This window comes from Pongo abelii, chromosome 12 (assembly GCF_028885655.2).
Source record: "Pongo abelii isolate AG06213 chromosome 12, NHGRI_mPonAbe1-v2.0_pri, whole genome shotgun sequence".
NCBI classification, from domain to species: Eukaryota; Metazoa; Chordata; class Mammalia; order Primates; family Hominidae; genus Pongo; species Pongo abelii.
Window position 1 is genome coordinate 41,066,430 of NC_071997.2, and position 23,194 is coordinate 41,089,623.

At 41.0% G+C, this 23,194-nt stretch overlaps 1 protein-coding gene across 14 annotated transcripts in view; it reads left to right on the forward strand.

Annotated features, from left to right (window-relative positions):
• BCL2L11 (BCL2 like 11) overlaps nt 1–23,194 on the forward strand; it is a 46,946-nt gene that overhangs the window by 2,721 nt on the left and 21,031 nt on the right. For 5 of the 14 annotated variants that reach the window (XR_008522281.2, XR_010136254.1, XR_008522279.2 and 2 more), the window contains exon 2: nt 39–445. Coding sequence is in view for 10 of the 14 variants with exons in the window: in XM_002811768.6 (XP_002811814.3) it covers nt 39–445 (407 nt within the window). In the remaining 4 variants the exon portion in view is untranslated. Of the gene's footprint in view, nt 1–38; nt 446–3,728; nt 5,129–23,194 lie in introns of those variants that run through there. The other 9 variants (XR_008522280.2, XM_054547925.2, XM_009237023.4 and 6 more) reach the window with 5 other exon arrangements.

Here is a 23,194-nt window from a genome sequence, read left to right on the forward strand (position 1 = left end):
TTTGCTTAAAATAATCTTAGTTTTTATTTTACTTGCAGAAAAAAAGACCAAATGGCAAAGCAACCTTCTGATGTAAGTTCTGAGTGTGACCGAGAAGGTAGACAATTGCAGCCTGCGGAGAGGCCTCCCCAGCTCAGACCTGGGGCCCCTACCTCCCTACAGACAGAGCCACAAGGTAATCCTGAAGGCAATCACGGAGGTGAAGGGGACAGCTGCCCCCACGGCAGCCCTCAGGGCCCGCTGGCCCCACCGGCCAGCCCTGGCCCTTTTGCTACCAGATCCCCGCTTTTCATCTTTATGAGAAGATCCTCCCTGCTGTCTCGATCCTCCAGTGGGTATTTCTCTTTTGACACAGACAGGAGCCCGGCACCCATGAGTTGTGACAAATCAACACAAACCCCAAGTCCTCCTTGCCAGGCCTTCAACCACTATCTCAGTGCAATGGGTAAGCAATGCCTGGGTAAGAGGCAGTTGACGTGTGGATGGTTGAATCTGCTTGAAGGCTGTGTGTGGCATTTAAAATCCCCTTTTAAAACCCTATAACTGATTTATTCCATCTTTTGATGGGAATGGAGGATGTGTCAAACTATCAAACCAACTTTTTATTTTTTCAGACGAGTCTCGCTCTGTCGCCCAGGCTGGAGTGCAGTGGTGCAATCTCAGCTCACTGCAAGCTCCACCTCCCGGGTTCAAGCAGTTCTCCTGCCTCAGCCTCCCGAGTAGCTGGGACTACAGGCGCGTGCCACCACGCCCAGCTAATTTTTTGTATTTTTGGTAGAGATGGGGTTTCACCGTGTTAGCCAGGATGGTCTCAATCTCCTGACCTTGTAATCTGCCTGTCTCAGCCTCCCAGAGTGCTGGGATTACACAGACGTGAGCCACCGCGCATGGCCCAAACCAACATTTTTACAAAGTTACTAACTTTTGTGGCAGTGGTGAGTTGAGGTCCAAGCATTAGCTTTCAGGTCTGTCTTCATTAAGCTAAAGTGTGTTTTAACCACCAGGCTTTACATAGTAATGACATTTTGCTTGAAAGGGAACTGATCATTTACAGAAAATAACTTAATAATCAAAAGTGTAAAGAAAGATGACAATCATTTTTGAAAATGACACTTTTAAAAAAATGAACTAGTTCATGAAAGCAGTACCAACATAGAACCATGAAAATGGTTTGTTTTCTGCCTAAATTCCTCTTTGCGCTTATTGCTCAGAGGGTTTGGACATAGTACTAATCAGATTAGGTTGTAGGTTTTTATTTCAGGGATTAAAGGCAGTAGTAGGGTTTGAACCAAGAGTGGCTAACATAAATACCACAGAGGCCCACAGCAAAATCATGGAAGGAACTGACCTGGTGGAGACTGGTAAATTGGAGAGTATTTGCCCCTTCTGTGTTTGGGCCATGCCTAATTGTGGCTGTGAGGGCATGTGGTCTCAGGGTGGGCTTTCCTATATTGCAAGATAACCCAGGAATGCAAAATTGATGCCAGATACCCTGTTTCAACATTGACAGCTGATTTAGATTTTGAAAACATTGTACAAGCTGAAAAGAAACATCTGCAGACTTGATTTGGCCCTTGAACCTCCAGCATGTGACTTTGAGTACATACTTTGGGTAACCCTGGTGAGGGGCTAAGTCTGTGTTGATCGACTTGCTGTTCCCCACCAATGGAAAAGGTTCGTGTCTTGATTAGTAGTCAATCACATTGACCATTTGTCCAGATTAGCTTGCCATACATGAACAAGATAGAAGTAAGTTGGTAGAGTTATCGATTAGGAAATCAGTACAGAGTCTATTACAATTTAGATTGTACTTCATGATGAAGGCTAACTCAACAAACCCATCAAAACAGACACTGGAACAAAATGACGTTTCTAAATACCATCCAGCTCTGTCTTCATAGGCTTCAGTGAGGTAAATCGGGCAGGCCTTTGCCCATGTTATGGAATTGGAAAGAACCTCAGAGTGGTGGTCACTTGTCAGAGGTTGGGCACACCTGTGAGGTGGTGGGCAGAAATGACAAACATCCCAGCAGCTACACATGGTGGCTGCACGTCTCTTGCCAAATGCCAGGAGGTAATTTTTTAGGGCCCCTCCTTAGGGAAAGGAGCTGGAAGTTTTATTATTGCTGTTACTACTGCTTGTGAACTCATTTCAGCCTTAGAAGTTCTTGGTGCTTGTAGTTTTTGTTCTACTCATGAAAATGCTCCCCCATATATATGATCACTCTCGCTTACTATAACATCCTTGCTTACTAAATGAGTTAACAGGGCTTTATGGTGTGTATCCTGAAACACATGTGCATTAAAGACCCTCTGGAAGCTATTAGCTTTTCACACTTTCACAACAAAAGCTTCACACTTGTGGTTATTAAGCTATTTTCTCTAACCAGGTCCCTTTCAAGCAAAATGCGTACATTGTTCTCTGTAGGTGGTGGGTTAATGCATGGAAATAGTTTCTCCTTCCCTGGAACTGGGAATAGTGGGTGAGATCGTGTATTTTTTAATGTAAAGACAGGCACGAATGCTTTTTTTGGTGATAAATACTATTTTACAAGCTAATTATAAGTTAAGCACTGTTACTTGAGATGAAATATACAGGGCTTCAAAGATCATAATCTAAATAATTATGCACAGCTAATGGTTATACCTGTGAAGTAAAGTAGTGGATCCTGAGGTGTAATTTTATAGTATTAGCTGCATTTCAGTAGATGGTGTGATGAAGAGTTTAATGCATAGGATTAAGTGAGAAGTTACAAGGAGTTTGTTTAATGTACCGAGGTAAGTTTTCAGTGTTAAGTTTTTGGGAGATTTGTTTTGGGAGAGGATGAGTTGGGGTTGGGGGAGGAAAGGACTTAGCCAGATGTGAGTTTCTTAAATTGAAGCATAAAATTTACAATTTATGTAGTCCATAATTTTCTCTGGACATTCTACAGTCTTAGTTCATGCCTGAAGACCACTGAAATAATGCTGAGTTGATAAGTGGTTCTCTTGACTTTGTTTAGTATTCTTTACTCAACCCTATCCATGAAGTTCTTCAATGAAGCTTTTGATAATTTATTGCAAAATGCATTTTCCACAAAGAAGTCATTATGATTGGTTTGAACTAGTGGAACACAAATGTGAGGTTATAAAGAGGTTCGCCTTAGCCAGGGGCTCCTTTAGCCACAAAGCAGTTTTTTTGCTCAGCAACTTGGGGTAGAGATCAGTGTGTCTTGAAGTTTTGTTTTTGCATCTTTGTTCTAATGAGAAAGTCAAGTTTTATGAGGAATGTGTAGTAAAGTGTATTAACACTGTTTTCATATTTTCCTTTATGTCTCTGATTTTTCTGAAGACAGGTTCAAGGAATATATTTATCTGTGGGGCAACAGATACAGTTTTTTCACTTTTCCTCAATTTTAGTCTCCTTACACTCTGGGAGGATTAACTTGACAAATGATACCTTAGTGAATAACTGATTATTTTTATCAAAATCACTCACATGTGTTGGTTACTGAGTGCCTTTTTGGATGAGTGTTTTATGCCATATGTGTTTTTAATGCAAATTAAAGTGTAGTCAGTACACTAAAGTGTAGTCAGTACAATTGGAAATAAGAGTCGAGAAAAGTCAGGATATGGAGGAATGCTCCCTAGTGTCATGTTAGTAAATGTCTTAAATTTCATACTTGTTCTCTGGCACATTGGAATTCACAGATGGGAGTTAATGGCTTTCTTCTTTTTTTTTTCCTCAGCGTCTTTTGGGTACTTCTCTTATAGCTGGTACTTGTCTGATCCCTCCTTTAGTTTGTGAGCTCCCTGGGCGGGGAATAATGGCCTGCAGATGCTAGCGAGTGCCTGACAAAGAGGAGAAGCCCAGGAGATGTTGCGAGTCAATCCAGCTCTGCCTCTTAGCCTTTCGGACAAATAAAGTTGAAGAAGGCAGGTAGCAAGAAAAAGATCCTGACCTGTGCTCCGCCAAAATGTTTTTAATTACCTGGATCTAGCTGTAAGGTTTGCCACATAGTGGTGACAACTGAGGTCTAGCTCAGCACTGCTCAGCAGGGAAGCCACACATGCATTAAGCACTTGACATAGGACTAGTCTGAACTGAGTTGTGCTGTCATTATTGATACACACTGGATTTTGAGGACATAAAAAAGAATGCAGAATAGTTTGTTTTCATATGGGTTACATGTTGAAATGGTGTTTTAAATATATAGGTTAAATAAAATATAAACTTGTATTGCAGTTAAAAAAACACAAAGCGTAAAATTTACCATCTGAACCATTTATTTCTAAGTGTACTTACTGTTCAGTAGTGTTAAGTGCAGTTATTTTGTTATGCGGCCAATCTCCAGAACTTCTTCACCTTGCAAAACAGAAATTCCGTACTCATTAAACAACTCCCCATTTCCCCCTCCCCCCAGCTTCTGACAACCATCATTCTATTTTCTGTCTATTAATTTGACAATTTCAGGTACCTTATATAAGTGAAATTTATATAGTATTTGCTCTTCCATGATAGGCTTATTTCACTTGGCATAATGTCGTCAGGGTTCATTTATCTTGCAACATGCCAGAATTTCCTTCCTTTTTAAGGCTGAAGGTTGTTCCAGTGTGTGTATATCACGTATTTCATTTATCCATTCATCCATCAGGAGACACTTGGGTTGCTTCTACTTTTTGGCTATTGTGAGTAGTGCTGCTATGAACATGGGTATGCAAATATCTTTTGGGGGATTCTGCTTTGAATTTTTTTGGATATATACTTGGAAGTGGAATTGCCAGATCATATGGTAATTCTATTTTTAATTTTTTTGGGGAACCATCATGCTGTTCTCCATAGAGGCTGTGCCATTTTACATTCCCACCAACAGGCCACAAGGGTTCCAGTTTCTCCACATACTTACCAACACTTTTTTTTTTTTTTAACAGTAGTCATCCTAGAGGATATAGGTGATATTTCACTGGTTTGGATTTATATTTACTAGCTTAGATTTGTATGGCCACCACCATAGTCAAGATACAGAACAACTCAACCACAAGGATTTCTCGTGATACCTTTTTATAGCCACAGCCACCTCTCTCCCTCTTCCTTGAGCATTTTGTCATGTGCTCATTGGTGATTAAATAAAATGTATTTTAATATTGACTTTCTCTGTTTCCTTCTACCTTTTTAAACATGGCTACTAGAAAAATGCAAAATTAGATATGTGGCTGGTGTTCCATTTCATCTAAACAGGCTGGCCTCACAGAGGAGCTGGAGTGTGCAGTGCTGCTCTAGCAAGCAAGACTTGACTCTTCCCACTCAGGACACATCACTTCCATGAAGCTTACTCCTTGGGTTGTTTGGTTGACTTAGGAGAATGGAAGTGGTTAGCAGAATCTTGTAAGCATTTTAAACATTAAATGAGCATTGTAAACAGCGGCATTCTTCAGGCAAATACAGAGTTTTGTTTTAGCTTTTTAAATTCCATGGTATATTTGGACTTCAAAAAGTAGATGGTAGAGCACATGCTTCCTCAGCATCTCCAGGCTGCCTGGAGCCTCCCAATAAAGGTGTCTTCGAGGGAGTCCCAGCTCTGTCTCTGAAACCCCATAGTTACTTGTTTGACACCAAGAGAAATAAGGAAACTTTTTAGGTCCTAAGTGGGGAGAGAAAGTACTGGAAGAGAAAGATATTTTTCTTTACTAGTTCCAAACACATTTATTAATTGTTAGTTACCCAATTTTAAATTTACATCTTAAAAAAATTTTTTTCAGATAATTATAGATTCACATAAATTTATAGGAAATAATACAAAGAAATCATATATGCCATTCACCCAGGTTCCTACAATGGTACCATCTTGCCTAATTACAGTATACTGTCACAACCAGCAGTTGACATTAACAGAATCCATCTACCGTATTGAGATTTCATCAGTTTCACATGCAGTCCATTTCATGTGTCTGTGAGTGTTTACTTCTATTCAGTTTTATCAAATGTGTAGATTTGTATGGCCACCACCACAGTCAAGATGCAGAACAGCTCCACCACAAGGATTTCTCATGATACCTTTTTATAGCCACAGCCACCTTTCTGTCTCTTCCTTACCCCTGATAACCACTCATCTGATCTACATATCTGTACTTTTGTCATTTCAAGGATGCTGTATAGGTATAATCATACTGTATGTAACCTTTTGAGATTGGCTTTTTTCACTTAGCATGATTCCCTTGAAATTAATCGGAGATGTTGTGTAACAATAGTGCCTTGTTTTTTATTGCTGAGTAGTGTTCCATAGATGATGCGCCACAGTTTGCTTAGCTATTCACCTGTTGAAGGACACTGTGTGTTTGCATGTTCTGGCAAGGCTCTGGCACAGCTGGAACTCAGGGAGGATTAAAAGAAGTATTTATTGTAGTTTTACTTCTCGTTTTTTGTTTTGTTTTGTTTTGTTTTGTTTTTTGAGACAGTCTCACTGTGTTGCCCAGGCTGGAGTGCATTGGTGCGATCTTGGCTCACTGCAACCTCCAACTCCCAAGTTCAAGCGGTTCTCCTGCCTCAGCCTCCCAAGTAGCTGGGATTACAGGCACGTACCACCACACCCAGCTAATTTTTGTATTTTCATTAGAGATGGGTTTCATCATGTTGGCCAGGCTGGTCTTGAACTCCTCACCTCAGGTGATCTGCCCGCCTTGGCCTCCCAAAGTGTTGGGATTACAGGCGTGAGCCACCGCGCCTGGCCCTACTTTTAGCATCTATGTGTTCACTTGTAGTATATAGAAATACAATTGATTTTTGTGTGTTGGTCTTCTGTTGTGCAGTTTGCGGAACTCCTTAATTCTAAGAGTTTTTCATAGATTTCCTGGGAGATCTATATAGTTATGTGATCTGCAAATAGGGACAGTTTTATGTCTTCTTTATGATCTGTGTACATTTCTTTTTCTTGCCCAGTTGCACTAGCTAGAATTTCTAGTGTTTATGTTGACTAGGAGTGGTGAGAGCAAACATCCATACCTTGTCCCCAATCTTAGGGGGAAAGCTTTCTGTTTTTAATCATTAAATATGATGCTAAGTGTAGGTTTTATATGAGTGGTCTTTAAAAGAATGAGGAAGTTTTAACCTGTATTCCCAGAATGCTGAGAGTTTTTGTCGTAAATGGATGGATGTTAGATTTTATAAAATGTTTCTGTGTCAGTTGATATGATCCCATGATGTTAATTTATGTTAACCTGTTGATATGGTACGTTCCATTGATTTGCAATGTTAAGTCTCTCTTGGATGTCTGAGATAAATCCTGCGTGGGTAGGGTCTGTAATTCTTTTTGTGCACTGCTGGATTGAATTTGTCGATATTTTGTTGAGAGTATTTGCTTCTAAGTTCTTGAGAGGGGTCTGTCGTTTTCTTTTAAGACTGTCTGGTTTTTTATATCAGAACCTTAATTAGTTAGGAAGGGTTCCCTCTTATTTTCAGGAAGAGATTGTGTAAAATCGGTATTGATTCTTCTCTCAATGTAGAATTCTGTAGTGAAACCATCTAAGCCAGATTTTTTTTTTGGTGGAGGGTGGGGGCGGGGGCGGGGGGATAGGGGGGCGAGCGGGCATTTGGATTATAGATTTTTTTTTCTTAGTTTTTGTACGATTGTTCAGGTTGTCTGTTTCTTCCCAGTTGAGTTTTGATAGTTTGTAGCTTTTGAGGAATTGGTCCCTTTCTTCTAAGTTGTTGAATTTATGCATGTGAAAAGTATTTGTAGTATTCCCATATATTTAATGGATGCAGGATCTGTTGTGATAACCCCTGCTTCATTTCTGATACTGGTAATTTGTGTCTTTTTTATCTGTCAGTTTTTGTAAAAGTTTTATCAGTTTTGATTTTGTTTAATCAGCTTTTTGTTCCACTGATTTTTCTCTACTTTCCTATTATTAAATTTATTGTTTATTATTTCCTTTTGCTTGCTTTGTGCTAGGTTCTTTTCCTAGTTTCTTGAGACAGACACTTGGAATAGTGTTTTGAGACCTTTCCTCTCTTTTCTTCTTATTGTTTTCTCAGAAAGAAACGTTTAATAGGTATTTACAAACAGAAACCCTATCTCGGGCAGCTTCAAGATGAGATGGTAGATGCGTGCGTGGTTACCTTCCAGACCCAGGGCTTATGAGCCATAGGGAAAGTGTATATATGCTTCAGAAGGGATGTATAGGACAGTTGGCTTAAGGGCAGGATTTATGGTAAGATAATATCAAACTAAGGACAGGATTGATGGTAAGTACATGCTCGTACCCAAGGAACAGTAGATAAAATAGGAATCTTGGAGGCATTCCCAAAACCAGGGTTAATCAGAAGTCAACACAGCAGATTAGCATCTAAAATGGAGTTGTTTGGCCTCCACACTCCAGCTCCCAATCTGGCTCTTAGAGTCTCATGTGCCTTGCTTTTCTGCCATGGTCCCTGAGCCTTCAGTGGGTGTGCTTCATTTTGTATAGCTTTACCAGTAGTGCCTTGGCAATGGAAAATAGATCGGGCACAGTGGGATTCCAAATGAGGGAGATTCTCAGGCTTTGTTGAATCATTTGTAGTCCTCAGAATACCATGATTCTGGTTTTTTGGAAGAAGTAAAACGAGGTAAATACTGTTAATATGCACACAAAGATTATAATGAAAAAGAACATGAAGAAAATTAGAACTCGGTTCTTCTTTAGATACTTGTAACCAGGAAATAATTCAGGATGCAGTTTGAATTGTAGGCAAATAATAATAACTCAAAAATAATGGTTAGGGCTAAAATCTGATAACAGGTATTATAGTTTTCTTTGGAGCATATTTTTTTCTCCAGTTTCCCCATTCCTACCAAGGACCAATTTATTTGCAAAATACATTTTAGTCTCATTATACTTAGCCTGATTATTTGCATAAAGTGCAGCAAGAATAGTGATTGGCCATATAGGCTCTTTTTAAATTTGCTGGAATTTTTCCATAAGGAATCTCAGATTAGACTTTTAGAAGCCTCCAGGCTTGAAAGCCAAGCTGAAAATTTGCCACCAAACATTGCCTGTAATACCTACAAATCGGGTGAATTCCATTCTCCTCGAGGTCCCAAAGTATCTTGAGGTTCCTGGGCCTGTCGGAAAATGACATTCTTTGCTTATCGAAGATCAGGAACCTTGGAACTGTGTAGACAAGGTACCAGGCCTGTCTTTTTTCAAGGGGCTTTTTATTCTTTAAAGCAGTCTGGTCATATCTGAAAATATGCTATTCAGTCAAAGCCTTGGTAAAATAACCCATGTCTCCAATTGCATATAGAACATACTCTATACAATTTCAGTTCTTTTAAATGTGTCACGGTTTGCTTTGTAGCTCAGGATACGTCTATTTTGGTGACTGAACAAAAGAAAACAGATTCTTAACTGAACTTATGTAAATAACTATATTGCCATAAAAAAGAATACTCATGAGTAGTTTCCAAATTTTGGAGAACTCAGAAAGGTAAATTTTGCTCACAAAAGTATACCTTACTCAGTCATAAGCTATAAATAACTCAAAAGCAAAAGGATTTTCTTCAATTAGAATGGCAGCCTGCCAAACAGCGTGCTGTGCATTCACCTTGGAACTGCCATCCACAAACCAAGCAGCCATGTCTCAGGAGCAGAGATGGTGGAGGCTTACCCCCTTTCACTTTTCTAATGTACGCATTTATTTAGCGCTAGAAATTTCCTTTCCACCACTGCATCCCACGTGTTTTGGTATGTTGTGTTTTCATTTTCATTGAGTTCTCTCTATATATTTTTAAATTTCCTTTGAGACCTCCTCTTTGACCCTAGGTTATTTAGAAGTGTGTTTTATTTCCAAATCTGTGGAGACTGTCCTGTTTTCTGTTACTGTTTTCTTTCTGATTCTATTATGGTCAGAGAGCATATTTTATACTATTTCAGTTTACAAATGTGTGGAGAATTTTATAGCTCAGGGTATGGTCTATTTTGGTGACTGATCTATGCTGTATGGGTACTTGAAAAAAATCTGTATTCTGCTGCTATTGGGTAGAGTGTTCGTTATATGTACATCTTTCAGATCTTATTGGTTGATTGTGTTGTTCAGTTCTTCTCTGTCCTTGCTGATTTTACTGTCTTGTTCTGTCAGTTGCTGAGAATGTGGTGCTGAAATCCCCAGCTGTTTCCTTTCAGGTCTTTCAGTTTGCTTCATGTCTTTTGAGGTGCTGTTGTTTGGAGTTTACACATTTAAAATGCCTTCATGTTGGATCCAATCTTCCATCATCGCTGTAAAATGTACTTTATCTGGTATTAATAGCACTTCTGCTTTTTTAACATTAATGTATTAATGTTAACATAGTATTATGTTTTTCCATCCTTTCACTTTCAATCTGTATATGTTGTATTTGAGGTAAGTTTTTTATTTATGGCATGTCTTTAGATAAACCTGTTTTATCTAGTCTGCCCAATCTGTCTCTTAAATGGTCTAGACCATTTACATTTAAGATAATATACATAAGTCTAAATGCCTTTTTGTTATTTGTTTTTTGTTTCCTCTGTTCCTTATTTTTTTTTTTTTGTTTTTTAACCTTATTGTGGGCTATGCAAACATTTTCTAGGATTTCGTTTTGATATGTTTATGGTGTTTTAAAATCTATTGCTCTGTATCATTTTCTTAGTGTTTGTTCCAGGTATTACAGTATATGTTTGAAATATATATTGTAAATCTACTGGTATCAATGGTCACAGAATTTTATGATGGGAGCTGAAAAATAGAAACCTTACTTTTCTTTAGGCTCCTTTAGCCCCATTTTTCAAATATAATTGTCTTAAGTATTTCCTCCATGTACATTGAGCACTGAATGAGTTGGTGGTGTTATTTTTGCTTCAACCATCAAATATGATTTAAGAAAGTACTGTTAGTCTACTAATAGTCACTGCCATTTTTCCCCTTCCAATGTTCTTTCCTTTCTGAAGTTCTAAGCTTTCTTCTTTTGTCATTTCCTTTCCGTTTAGTGAACTTCCTTAGTTCTTTAATGATAGGTCTGTTACTAACAACTCCTGAGTTCTCCTTCTGGGAGTGTCTTTATTTCCCCTTCAGTCCAGAAGGATATCTTCACTGAAGATAGAATTCACAGTTGATGTATCTTTCAGTACTTGGAAAACATGCCACTGTCTTCTGGCCTCTGTGGTTTTAGATGAGAAATCCCTTGTCATTTGAATTGGTGTTCTCAACTAAGTTATGTGTCATTCCTATGTGGCTGCTTTCAAGATTCTTTGTCTTTTAGTATTAAGAAGTTTAATTGTGATGTGTCTTGTCATGGGTTCTTTGGGTTTATCCTTTTTGGGGTGCACTCAGCATCTTGAATCTGGAGTTTCACGTTTTATGCCAGGTTTGGGAAGTTTTCAGCCATTATGTCTTTAAATACTTTTCCATTCCTTTCCTCTCTTTTGGAACTCTGATGATAAGAATGTTAGTGCTTTTGTTAGTCCTGTAAGTTCCTGAGACTGTTCATTTTTTTCCAGTATATTTTCTCTCTTCAGATTGAGTAAATTCTATTGATTTTGCCTCATATTCACTGATTGTTTTTGAAATTATGTTTAATTATATTTTTCAATTCTAAGATTTCTGCCTGTTTCTACTAGGTAAGTTGGAAATTCAGATTCCTCCTTGGCCTTGCTGGTACTTTCCAAACAAAAGAGGGGCCCCAGTGCACACTGCTTTATTGTGTCCAGTTGTTGGGGGAGGTGTGTAAGCTTTGGCTCCCTCAGCCACTGCTGACACCAGGAAGCAGGGAGACCATAGAGGGCTGCCTCACACCTTGTTTCTGCAGAGTAGAGGTCAGAACTCAGCTTCCCTCTGTCCCCCACACCAGGGGTGGTGGGGGGGTCAGGTACAACATGCCAACCAGGCCCGCTTTCTACTACCTGATTCTCCCTCTTTGATGCTAGGTGGGAGAGTTCTCTTTAATTAGCTAGATGGGGCAAAGACTCAGTACCCACTGGGTGCCCAGCCACCCAAGGCTGGGGCTGGGAGGGCCGATGGGCCCACGAACCCTGTTTTGCACTGTCTGGTTCAGTGGGTGTGTGTAATGTCATGTCAACTAACTAACCCCACCTTGTACCCACTCCTTGCTGTTTAGTCGAGGTGGAGGCTTAGCTCACTGCTCACTGCTCAGCTCCACTAATGTAACCCTGGGAGGGAATGTTAGATAACTGCCCTACTAACACTGCTCTGGCAGGGCAGCCGGATCACCTTTGCCTCCTTCTGCCAGGGAGGGTCTGGGAGATCGGCCTGCTGACACCATCTGGTGGTGGAATCAGAACACCTCCTGCTTCCCCTGGGCTGGGGATGCGCTGAAAGATCAACTCCCCACTCTGGCCACGCGGTGCTGTGGGGCTGCTGCCAGGGGCGTTGTGGTTTTCCCATTGCTGTTTGGCTAGAGTAGGGCAGGAATCGTGGAGTGGTTTTCTGTTGTTGGGTCACCCTCTTCAGTCCCTTGGCAATGGAGAACAGGCCTCCCATGGAGCTGTTATCTACGCCTCTTGGAGAGGCCCAGTCGGAGGTTTCTTCTGCAGCATGCTGTCCAGGATACATGGGAGTGAGGAAAACAGCATACTCCCTGTCCGTCATCCCTGAAGTCCTGAGGTCCCCAGCAGCCTGTCCTATTTCCCACTTCAGTTTTCCTGGGCCTGCTTGCTGTGTTCTGTCTAGGGTTGTCTGAGGTTCTGTCTCGGGTTTTCAGTTGGGAGAGGAAGGACCTGGGGAGATGGCTCCTCCACCTTAGTGGAACTAGAGATCTGCAGCTTCCTTTAAGTGTTTATGGAGGCTATTTGTCTTAGTCCCTTTGAGCTGCTATAATGGAATACCTGAAACTGGGTGGCTTATAAACAACAGAAGTTTATTTCTTAAAATTCTGGAGGGTGATAAGTACAAGACAAAAGCAGGTTTGGTGTGTGGTGAGGGCCACTTAGATGGCACCTTCGAGCTGTGTCCTCGAGTGATAGAAAATGTGAGGGTTTCTCTGGGGTCTCTTTTGTGAGAGCACTAATCCCATTCTAATGGCCCCACCTCCTAACACCCATCACTTTCAAGGTTAGGTTTCGGCGAGAGTTTTGGGGGGATGTAACATTTATACCATAGCAGTATCAATTGGCTCTGGCTGCAAAGACTACTCTGAATTGTAGAAGTTACTTCTTTCACTCCTTTTTACTCTCTATGTGGAATAACAGACTTACAGTGATGGAAAGAGATTTAGCCATGATCCAGGCCACCTTTTTCAGATGATAACCGTAATATCTATTGCTGTAACTCCACTGTGTGTGACTCTCATGGTGTGACCATAGGGCATGCTCTGTGCTGCTTTCAAACATCACTCCTGAAAATGTCTGGGTAATCCAATTCTGATTTTATATGCCTTAGGGGGGACTTCTTACTGAAGATTCTGACTTGTTTTATATTTAGAGTACTTGTGGTAGGTTTAGAGATACACACCTAATTGCCAGTTGAATGCTATACATTCTGATGCCTTGCTGCTTGACTGACTTTAAAACCATTAAATCTGATCATTGGCCCAGTCTCCACACACCCCATGTCTGTGGTCATCCTGCCTGTCACAGGACTCGCTATGAACCACCACCTCTCCCTGCCCATCTCCACCTCCCGCACCAGAATTAAGTTGTCTCCATTCCTTCTTTGTTAGGCCAGCCTCAGTCTCTCGGTGTATTCCTCATGTGATGACATTTCTAGCCTAATCCACTTCTGGTCCCTGTTCTGTCAATGGCTGAGACTTGTGCTGGGGCATCTGACCTCAGACTGCTTTCCTTCTCTGCAAGTCTCATCACACCTGTCCTTGGAGACCTCACAGGCTTGGTCCTGTGCTGGCTGTAAGCTCTGTGCCACCCACACCTCTCAGACCCTGCACTGCAGGCACAGAGCAGAAGACGTAACACTCCTCCCCACCTTTTTTTTTTTTTTTTTCAGGAAATGCTAGCAGAAACATATGCAAGGGGGTTCATCACAGCGTTGTTTATACAGCCAAACGACTGTCCTTGGTCCTCTAATGGGAGGGGAGAATCTGCATTATTCTGCGCTTTTTTTGGCGGAATGGTGCTGTCTTCATGGTAGAAAGAATAATGGCATAGGCATAGGGGAAACGCCTGCTGGCCTGATGTTAAGTTTTAAAAAGCTGCAAGATTATTTGTGATAGTCTAGTTTAGTATTAAAGAAGCTCATTGGCATATCAAAAATATAAGAATACATTAAACTGTCAGTAGTGGGTATTGTTGTATTCTGGTTACAGGTGGTCTTTTCTCCCTTTTTTCTTTCTCTCTTTCTTTCTTTTTTTTTTTTTTTTTTTTTTTTGAGATGGAGTCTCGCTGTCACCCAGGCTGGAATGCAGTGCCATGATCTCAGCTCACTGCACCCTCCACCTCCCAGGTTCAAGTGATTGTCCTGCCTCAGCCTTCTGAGTAGCTGGGATTACAGGCACCCACCACCATGCCTGGCTAATTTTTGTATTTTTGGTAGAGACAGGGTTTCACTATGTTGGTCAGGCTGGTCTCGAACTCCTGACCTCAAGTGGTCCGCCCGCCTCAGCCTCCCAAAGTGCTGGGATTACAGATGTGAGCCACTGCTCCTGGCCACAGGTGGTCTTTTCTGTGTGCCTTTGTGTATGTACACAATTGTCATAACTAGTATTATGTTTATAATCGGAACAAATTTAATAGATAATATTTACTAAAACTTTTGCTCTTTATAATTTTCATCTTTGTTTTTGGCATTCCCAGCAGCCTGTCACTGGGCATGCATACCTTGTTTGTGTGATTCAGTGTTAACCGTTGTGTCTTTTGCATTGGTAGAGATTTTGTCCGGGCTGATCAAGCTTTGGTCCCATCAGGACCATCACCGAAAGTACTCCGGGTGAACATTAGCCCCCTAATTTACTCTTTTGGGGTCTGCCTTTTTATTTTTTGCAAAGTGAGTAATCTCTCAGGGAACATCTCCATTGGGCAGGATCATGGATGGATTTGATGTTGGCAGTTTGCTCTTGGTAGCTGTCTCCCCCACAGGCTGCTCTTGGGTCTGGAGCAGGTTTTGAGTCGGGTCCTTCCTGCCCTCCATGGAACCTGGGCGGAGCAGTGAGTCTGTCTGAGCTTTAGCTTCCCCAGCCATCAAGTGAGGACATAGTGCTCACCTCTGAGGGTCATGGGGAGTTTTTCCATAAGCAAATCGACAGAAAGCCCCTGGTAGAAACTCGCACAGGAATCTTTCCTTGCCCCTCAATGAGCCCTCAGCCCTGGCAGGTTAGTGAGCACGACTGTAATGAAGTGCCCTCTACTGCTTTTCGTGGAAAGGAGCTGTCGTTCCAGGAGTATAGGAAACTCCTAGGGGAGTGAATTCATCTGGAAATGCTACTATAATTCTAATCCCCTGGGTCCCAGAACAAACAAGCAAGCAAAAAAGAATATCTTTTCTAGAAACTGGCCTGGAGGGGGTGGGAAGAGGAGGTCTGAATCACCCCTAACCTGCCAGTGAACCGCACATCACCTGAGAAGAACCTCAGCTTCTCCAGTAAATCATGGAGAGACATCTGGAAACCTGCCCCACCCCAGCTCTGTCTGAATTAGGGGTGAGTTGGGGACACCTGCTGGAGACGGCCCATTTGATTTGGCAGAAACTTGACTACAATTCAAAATGTGTCTTGAGACATGAGACATAGACTCAAGTACTTTTTCTTGCAATCCAAACTTACGTACTTTTTCCCAAAATAAGGGATACATTGGTTGCTCGTTCCTTTAACATTAGGAGTGTTCATTGTGTGAATGAAGTCAAGACTTCTACAACTGCTTTTTCCTTCTTTTCCCTGAGGTAATTAAACTCCTTTAGTGAGAAGACAATTTAGACAGACTATTTGCCATTGATAATCAAAATTTTGGTATTTCTAAGTGAATGAGTTATGGATCCTTCTTCTTGGTAACCTTTTTTCACACACTATGAGGTAGCGGAAGTAAACAGTCAGTATAAACAACGTGTACCCGGTTTAACCCGTTTGTAAGAGGCCAGGCCTTCGTGGTTTTAAGTATTTGCTTAGAATGAATTTGTCTCCCAGTGTCCTCTGGGAAACCAAAATGTGCTTTGTATTTTCTCTTCTCTGCCTTGGACTAGATCCACATGATTCGTGAGTAGAGTTGTGGTTTGCCAAGACAGGTGTGGCAAGAAATAGCCCTGAGACAGGGCTGCTGGCATACAGCTCTCCTCCTGTTCTGCCTTTCTGTGTGGACCACGAGGCAGGAGTGAGGGCTTCCCATGGAGCGTGTCTCTCTTTCAGTCACACATCTTGCGCTTACAGTCATTGCTAGCCAGTTGACTGCAAGTGCTGTGTCTGTAAACCTTGCACTGGGGACTTGACATTGCTTTCAGAGTGAGGAAACCGAACTTGGGGATTTGGACATGAGTCTGGGCTGTGCTTAGTGTTGGAGCCCCGGGTTGAACTTGGGTCTTTGGTGCTGGCAGACTGCCCTCTGCACAGTACATAATGCTTGGTTTAGTTTGGACTTCCCTTTCTTAGGAGTGAGATGGTTTTGAAGCTAAAAAAAAAAAAAAAAAAAAAAAGTCATTTCAAGCTGGTAAGAGTGTGTGTGTTAAATGGAAACATGTTCAATGTAAGAATTTCAGCTACTTGAAATACCTTGGGGCCTTTTCCCCCAAAAATATATTGTATTCCTGGGTCATAACATGCTTCCCATTCCAGTTCCTAAAACATTTTACTATTAGCAGTTTATAGAAGACTTACGGAGTGGTTTGATACTTTTTTTAAAGAAGGCAGCTTAAGTGGATGGAATCTGATTTTCTCTTAGGCATGTGCATCTGCAAAGGTGTCTGAGGTGAGCCAAGCTCGATAACCTGATTTGTTGAGTGAGTTACTTTTCTGTGGGATGTGTGGTGGAGAAAAGACTAAAAGTGTATTTTCTTGTTGATTTGTCTGTTATTTGGTCCCTTGAGAAAGGCATTAACTTGAAGTAGTCTATAGTGAATTCTGAATAGCTACAATGTTAGTATATGTGTGAGTTTACACCTCATTTTTACTGATACTTGATCATAGATTCTACTAAATTAGTCAAAACAACTTACCAACTTAAGAAAAAGTTTGATACATAGCAGGAGTGCAATATTTGTTGATTTAAAGAGACTCTCATTAGCGTTTAATGCAATATATGAGTGCCAGCAGTTCCTTCTCTTTTCACTTGGATTTCACCAGGGTGCTCATTTGAAGCTTAGAACTCTGTCCTCGGCAAAGAAAGCCTGGCATACGCTGTACGAGGTGTTGACTCATCTTTGTGTTCCTCTGCTCCTCTAGTATGAGTTGTGGAGTGGGAGGTTCCAGCAGGTGACCCAGCCCAGCCTTGGTCCTCCCATAGGCCTATTAACAACCCTGGGGCAAATGCCTCAGCCTGCCTGGAAATCTCAGTGTTAGGGCCATGGCCCTTCCGCAGTGTGGGGAGTTGGTGCCTGTGGGGAACTGGCCTACATTGAGTTAGAACAATCCCAATTCTTGTGTTTTTTTTTTTTTTTTTTTTTTTTTTTTGAGACGGAGTTTCGCTCTTGTCACCCAGGCTGGAGTGCCAGGATGGCAATTGTGCCATCTCAGCTCACTATAATCTCCGCCTCCCAGGTTCATGCGATTCTCCTGCCTCAGCCTCCTGAGTAGCTGGGATTACAAGCAGGTGCCACCACGCCTGGTGAATTTTTGTATTTTTTTAGTAGAGACAGGTTTTCATCATGTTGGCCAGGCTGGTCTCGAACTCCTGACCTCAAGTGATGTGCCTGCCTCAGCCTCCCAAAGTGCTAGGATTACAGGCGTGAGCCACTGCACCCGGCCAGAACAATCCCAATTCTATCTGTATCCCACAGTGTGTTTCTCATCTAGGATACACACTCACTGGGCAGCAGCCGTGTCTGCCCTGGAAAGTGGGGGCATCGGGGAGGAGGAGGAGGAGGAATGTGTGAACCTAAACACATGGAAGACCTTCAAAAGCACCAGAACACAGTCTTTCAGCACAGAATTCTTTACATCCTTAACTTGCACTTGTGCTAATGAAGACTCTACCTCCTGTTCTTTTCCTTCTGTGACAAAACAAGTCATCTCTCTGGGAAGACATGGCACAATTTATTTATACAACATTTTTATGGCTTACAGATGAGGCTGCTGGATCCTCCCTCAGAATTGCCCTTCATAGGGAAGTTCAGTGGCCACTCGAGTGGTTAGCAAAATCAAGGTGAAAAGTTTTTCTTTTTATTCAAAATGGGATAAAAAGAAGCAGCTGCCTTTTGTGACTTTTAAGTGAGAAGCTTTCATTATGTCTCAGCCCTACAGTGTGTTATCAATAATCATATCTGTGTTAAATTGTGCTTCACTTTGTATATCACCATTGTAAGTTTTAACCGTGTATATTATAGGCTTTTTCCATTTTTATTTTAAAAACTATTTAAGGTGTAGCTTTTTAGGATTCTGTTTTTGCTCTTATTTTTGACCTGTGTCTTGGTCTTTCTTATCATGGAGATGAAAACAGTAATACTTAAGACCTTAATGTGAGTTTAGGAGAAAAGATGTTAATTACCAGTTTCCTGCTACTGGTTTTAAATTTCATAGAGGAAGCCGCACTGATTTTGTCATCAGAAATTCTTATATTTTTAGTTTAAATTCTCATCTCCCTCCCCTCTTGCCCAGATCTGGTTTTTTGGCTAGAAACAACTTACAGTAACTTCAAATTAAGCATTTTAATTCTAAGGAATGGTCTTAAGTGAACCAATGTATATAGAATTTTATCTTTACTTTTAAAAGGTCTCTAAAGCATTTTTCTTCTTATGGGGAAATAAATTGGGTAGTTTACCTTGTCAGTAGAAGAAATATAGGGGTTTGTGTCTTTGCACTAAAGTAATTTCAGGGTTGGTTTTCTTTTAGCTGTCCTTAGTTTTGGGATTATTTTTGTTTTTCAGAATAAAATGGCACAGGTCAGACACTTTTAATCTGAAAGTAATCTAAAGCTATAGAAATGGAGCTGTGGCTGTCCCAGAGACTTACTAGGATGAAGGTTGGTGTAGAAAAACTAAGGAGCAGTAGCAGTATTCAATGTCCTGTGTCCTTCCCCAGCAGAACACTGGCAGAACACCAGGGGCAGAACACTGTCACACACTATTCAGAGCAGCGATTTCAGGAGCACACCAAGGCGGGCCAGGTGGTCAAGGGGCTTCCCAGGGGATGTCATACAAGGCACATGGAAAGAACTGGTTTAGGACCAGATTTGGCATAGGTTCACTGACAAAAAGTGGGGTGATGATTGAGAGGGATCATAGATTTCCTTTATAGTCCCGGGGCAGAATCAAGATGGAGGTGGGGCTTAGAAGGGAACATTTCAGTTCCCTACGAGAAATAACTTCGTAGCACTCAGTGTTCTTCAGCGAGGACAGCAGTGCCTTAGGAAATGTGCATCTGTCCCAGGAAGCGGGCACACAGGCTGGGAGTCTTAGAGGGCTCCTGCCCAGGTCTCCCACATGGTGCAAGATGCTGGGCTTCTGTCATGACTCAGCTGGGGATGTCCTTGAGTATAGGGATCGCAGCTCAGTCTGGGTTTGCTCCTGGCTTGTCCCCAGCTGCTAGTAAATATGTTAATATGTGTGTCGGGGACAGCTCTGGTGACATGGATAATTAGTTCTTCTGATGTTGAATGAGAAATGAGTAAAAAGGCATAACACATTAATCTTCATGTCTTTAGACTTGTATTTTTATATAAGGGACAGATAATAGTGAAAGAGGGAAAAAATCTCATGAACACTAGTTTCCAGACTTCTGTCCAACTTCACAGCCTTGGTTTACTGGCAGTTTCCAAATGGTCAGGCTGGAAATTGATGAAAGCTGTTTCTTTTGACCATGGCCCCATAAAGGCAATGGGCAGTGCACGTTGAAAGAGTAAGTATGAAAACACTGGCCTCATCTCATAAACTTTATTATTGATAGTATTTTATCCCAGCTGTTTTTGAAGCACTGTCTTGAATTCATGTGACTGCCCAGGCTTTTGACACAAATGTGTTCCAGGGAGACAGACTGAGGAATCTTTGAGTACTAATGCTGACACTTTATTTCTCATAGCTTTTATTTTCATCCAGTGGCTCAGCGGAATTGATTGGGATTGCCAAAAAATAAAATGATACAAGTGAGAAATAGACCTGGAGGGAGGTGTGTGTGTGTCGTTGGTTACTTGCTTATTTTATTTCTGAGAACCATCAGAGTTGAGGATTTCAAACGTGATTCTGATAGCATTTACCGCAAACACTGATGGCAGTTGCTCTCCTTTGCCTTATAGCTAACTGGGACTAGAAACAGCTCTATCACCCAGGTAAGTTTTATAAGGAAACATTAGTGGGCTGGTCTGTTGCTTCCCTCCTCTTGTAAGCTTTGGATAACTCTGAATTTAGAAAGATATTTCTGAAGATATTTAAAGAAGGAGACTTACAGAGTTGAATAAACATCCTGGAATTTTTCTTTCTCTAAATGAATGTCAGCTTCAGAGAGCCCACCTGCAGACAGAGGCAGTGTCTCCCCTAAACATTTTCGGAGTATCTCTTGGAATTGGTTTAAAGCTGGTTTCAGAATCCACAAAGAAATGGCCCTTTACAGGATCCTTTATTGCTTTTGGTGGTTAAAGCAGAATCTCTCTGGAGAGTAAAGGTAGACAGCCCTGCAATGTCTGAAGGACAGGCCTTCTTTCTCCTCACAGCCCCGCAGTCCCTGGCTATGCCTGGCTGTTTCCCGCAAGTGCCAGACAGAATGTGCACTTTTTGGCTAAGTTTGTTCTATTATGTGTGTAAAATCCTCTCTCAGTTCTGAGTTGAATATCGATTCAAAGCTTAATTCACGCTGATTACTTGAAAATCTAATCTTGATTCTACTTGAGTGTTTGTAGATATCTGAACATCTGAAAACAGTACGGAGTGAAGCGTTCCTGTGAATTTTAATTTGGTTTCTGGTACTACACTTGAAACTCCAGTAATGATAAGATGGGAACTAAAACAGCAGCTGCCCCTCGGAAATGAGGGTCGCACCAACCTCGTTCCCAGACTGAGGCTGCAGTTGAGAAAGCTTGTGTGTGACATGTCCCTGCCACCCAGTACACACACCTGAGTCATTAGATGTCACTTTATGGCATCATCACAGAGAACAACTGGGTTTTGGAGAGAGAATGTCATGATGTGACTTCATTTCCTTGGAGCACTGGGGTAGAGGCTCTTGGGTTAGAAGCTCTTGGACATTAAAGAGAAATCAGAAGGTTTAGCCTGACTGATACTGAGCTCATTATGGATTGACAATCTCTCTTTAAAAAAAAAAAAAAAGTTTCCTGCCGTGGCTGCTGGCGCTACAGAAAGTCCTTTGTGAAAGCCTCAGCCTGATTTCACTATCAACCACTTAACCATGGTATTAATTTTTCAGTTGTTGAACTTTTAAGATTTTAAATTACTTTGAGTTTAAAAATAGTCTGTTGCTGAGCCAGAATAGTTTGTTAAGAAACATGCATCTTTGAGTAGGACTAAAGTTCCTTGGTGTTGGAAAATGCCCTCCACACTCCTCCAAAAATGGGTTAAGAATATTTCATGGTATTTTCCCATAGGAAATAATGTTACCAGTAAGTTCTGGACTTCAAAAAATGATTTCTAAGAAGTTTGAAGATTCAGTGGACACACTTTTGGCAAAAATTGCTTGTATCTGATACATTGCATTATAAAAGTTTTGATTAGTGGCTTTTTTTTTTTGTAACAAGTAAAGAGAAAGAAAACATGGATCTACCTAGGAAGTCACCTCTGCCTGAGTCTGCTACTTGCAGGATTGGAGCTTTTGCTGCAGATTACAGCTTTGGAGTCGCTTTACCTCAAGAGCAGTTTATATTTTATTGTGCTTTAAAAAAAAAATGTAGTGCCAGGTTTATGGAGTGAAGTGCTTTCATAAATGCTGAAACTACATTTTCTGTGGGTAAAAATGCAGCTCATCAGAATTTCCACTTTGAAGAATTTTTTATGTTCACGTAAAATTGCCAAGTTAAAAATTTGATCTCCCTACAGAGTAAGAGCTTTCATTTCAAATAAAGCCATTTTATAGACCAGGTATCAACATTTACGGCGGTCAGACACATTGCAGATAGCAAAATAAAATATTTATGCTTGGTTCTTACTTTTCTTATAAACTAGAAATGTCAACCTAAAGTTATCTTTTTGATAGCTCGAGTATGTTAGGATGGGAGGAATTGGATTGAGTATCCAGGTAAGATTACAGGAGTGAGGGTGGAGCAGCGTGTGTTTGGAGATTTCTGTATCCCAAACCCCATGGGCTCCAGGCACGCTTTTGGAAGACCATACTGGTGGATCCCTTTGCCATCGTGGTGGCAAAGCAAACTGATGCTAAAGGAATAAAAAAACTTAATTCTCGTGCTGATTGGTGTCACTGTGGGGCTCACAGACCCCATTCAGTTGTTCTGGTTGATGTCATGTGGTCTGAGACTCACTAACATTAAATTAGTGATGAAGTTAAAGAGAGGCTTTCTCTATCCCCATAAAAGGTATTTTGTCACTTAAGAAATAATTGAACTTTATGTTGCACTGTACTAACAGATTAAAACTACCCTTTTAAAATACAGGAATAGGGTTAAAATAGTCAAAATAAGAGTTTTTATCATATAGTCTTCATAGCCATGTACCACTGTGTGCATACTGGCTAGGTCTTATTGCAGGATGAGTATTTGCCATTACTTTTAGGTTTATAAATTCAAGAAATAACTGTATTTGCTTCTCAAAAAAACAAAACTGTTTTTTAAAAAAATAGTGATAGGTGCTAGTTAGAGTAGCCCCTACAGATCAGTCTTTTTTGCAAAATGTAATTTATAGTATCTATTTCCATAATAACTTTTTAAAACTACACCTAAGTACAGTTGATAGCTCTTAGTAAATCTAGTTATTGCCAATTCCAGTGTATGCAATTCCAGTATAAGCCTAGTCTCTAAACCATTATCTTTGGTTAATACAACTCTCCTAACTCTGAAATGCTAAAGATACATCTCAGGGCTCCAAGGCGTTGCCATGGTTTCTTACCTTTTGCCCACCAGGGTCTGGTTGGAAAACTGTCTGCACCAGAGTTGCTTAGGGACTTGAAAGAGTACAGCCTTCTGTATCTCACAGACATACATACACACACACACACACACA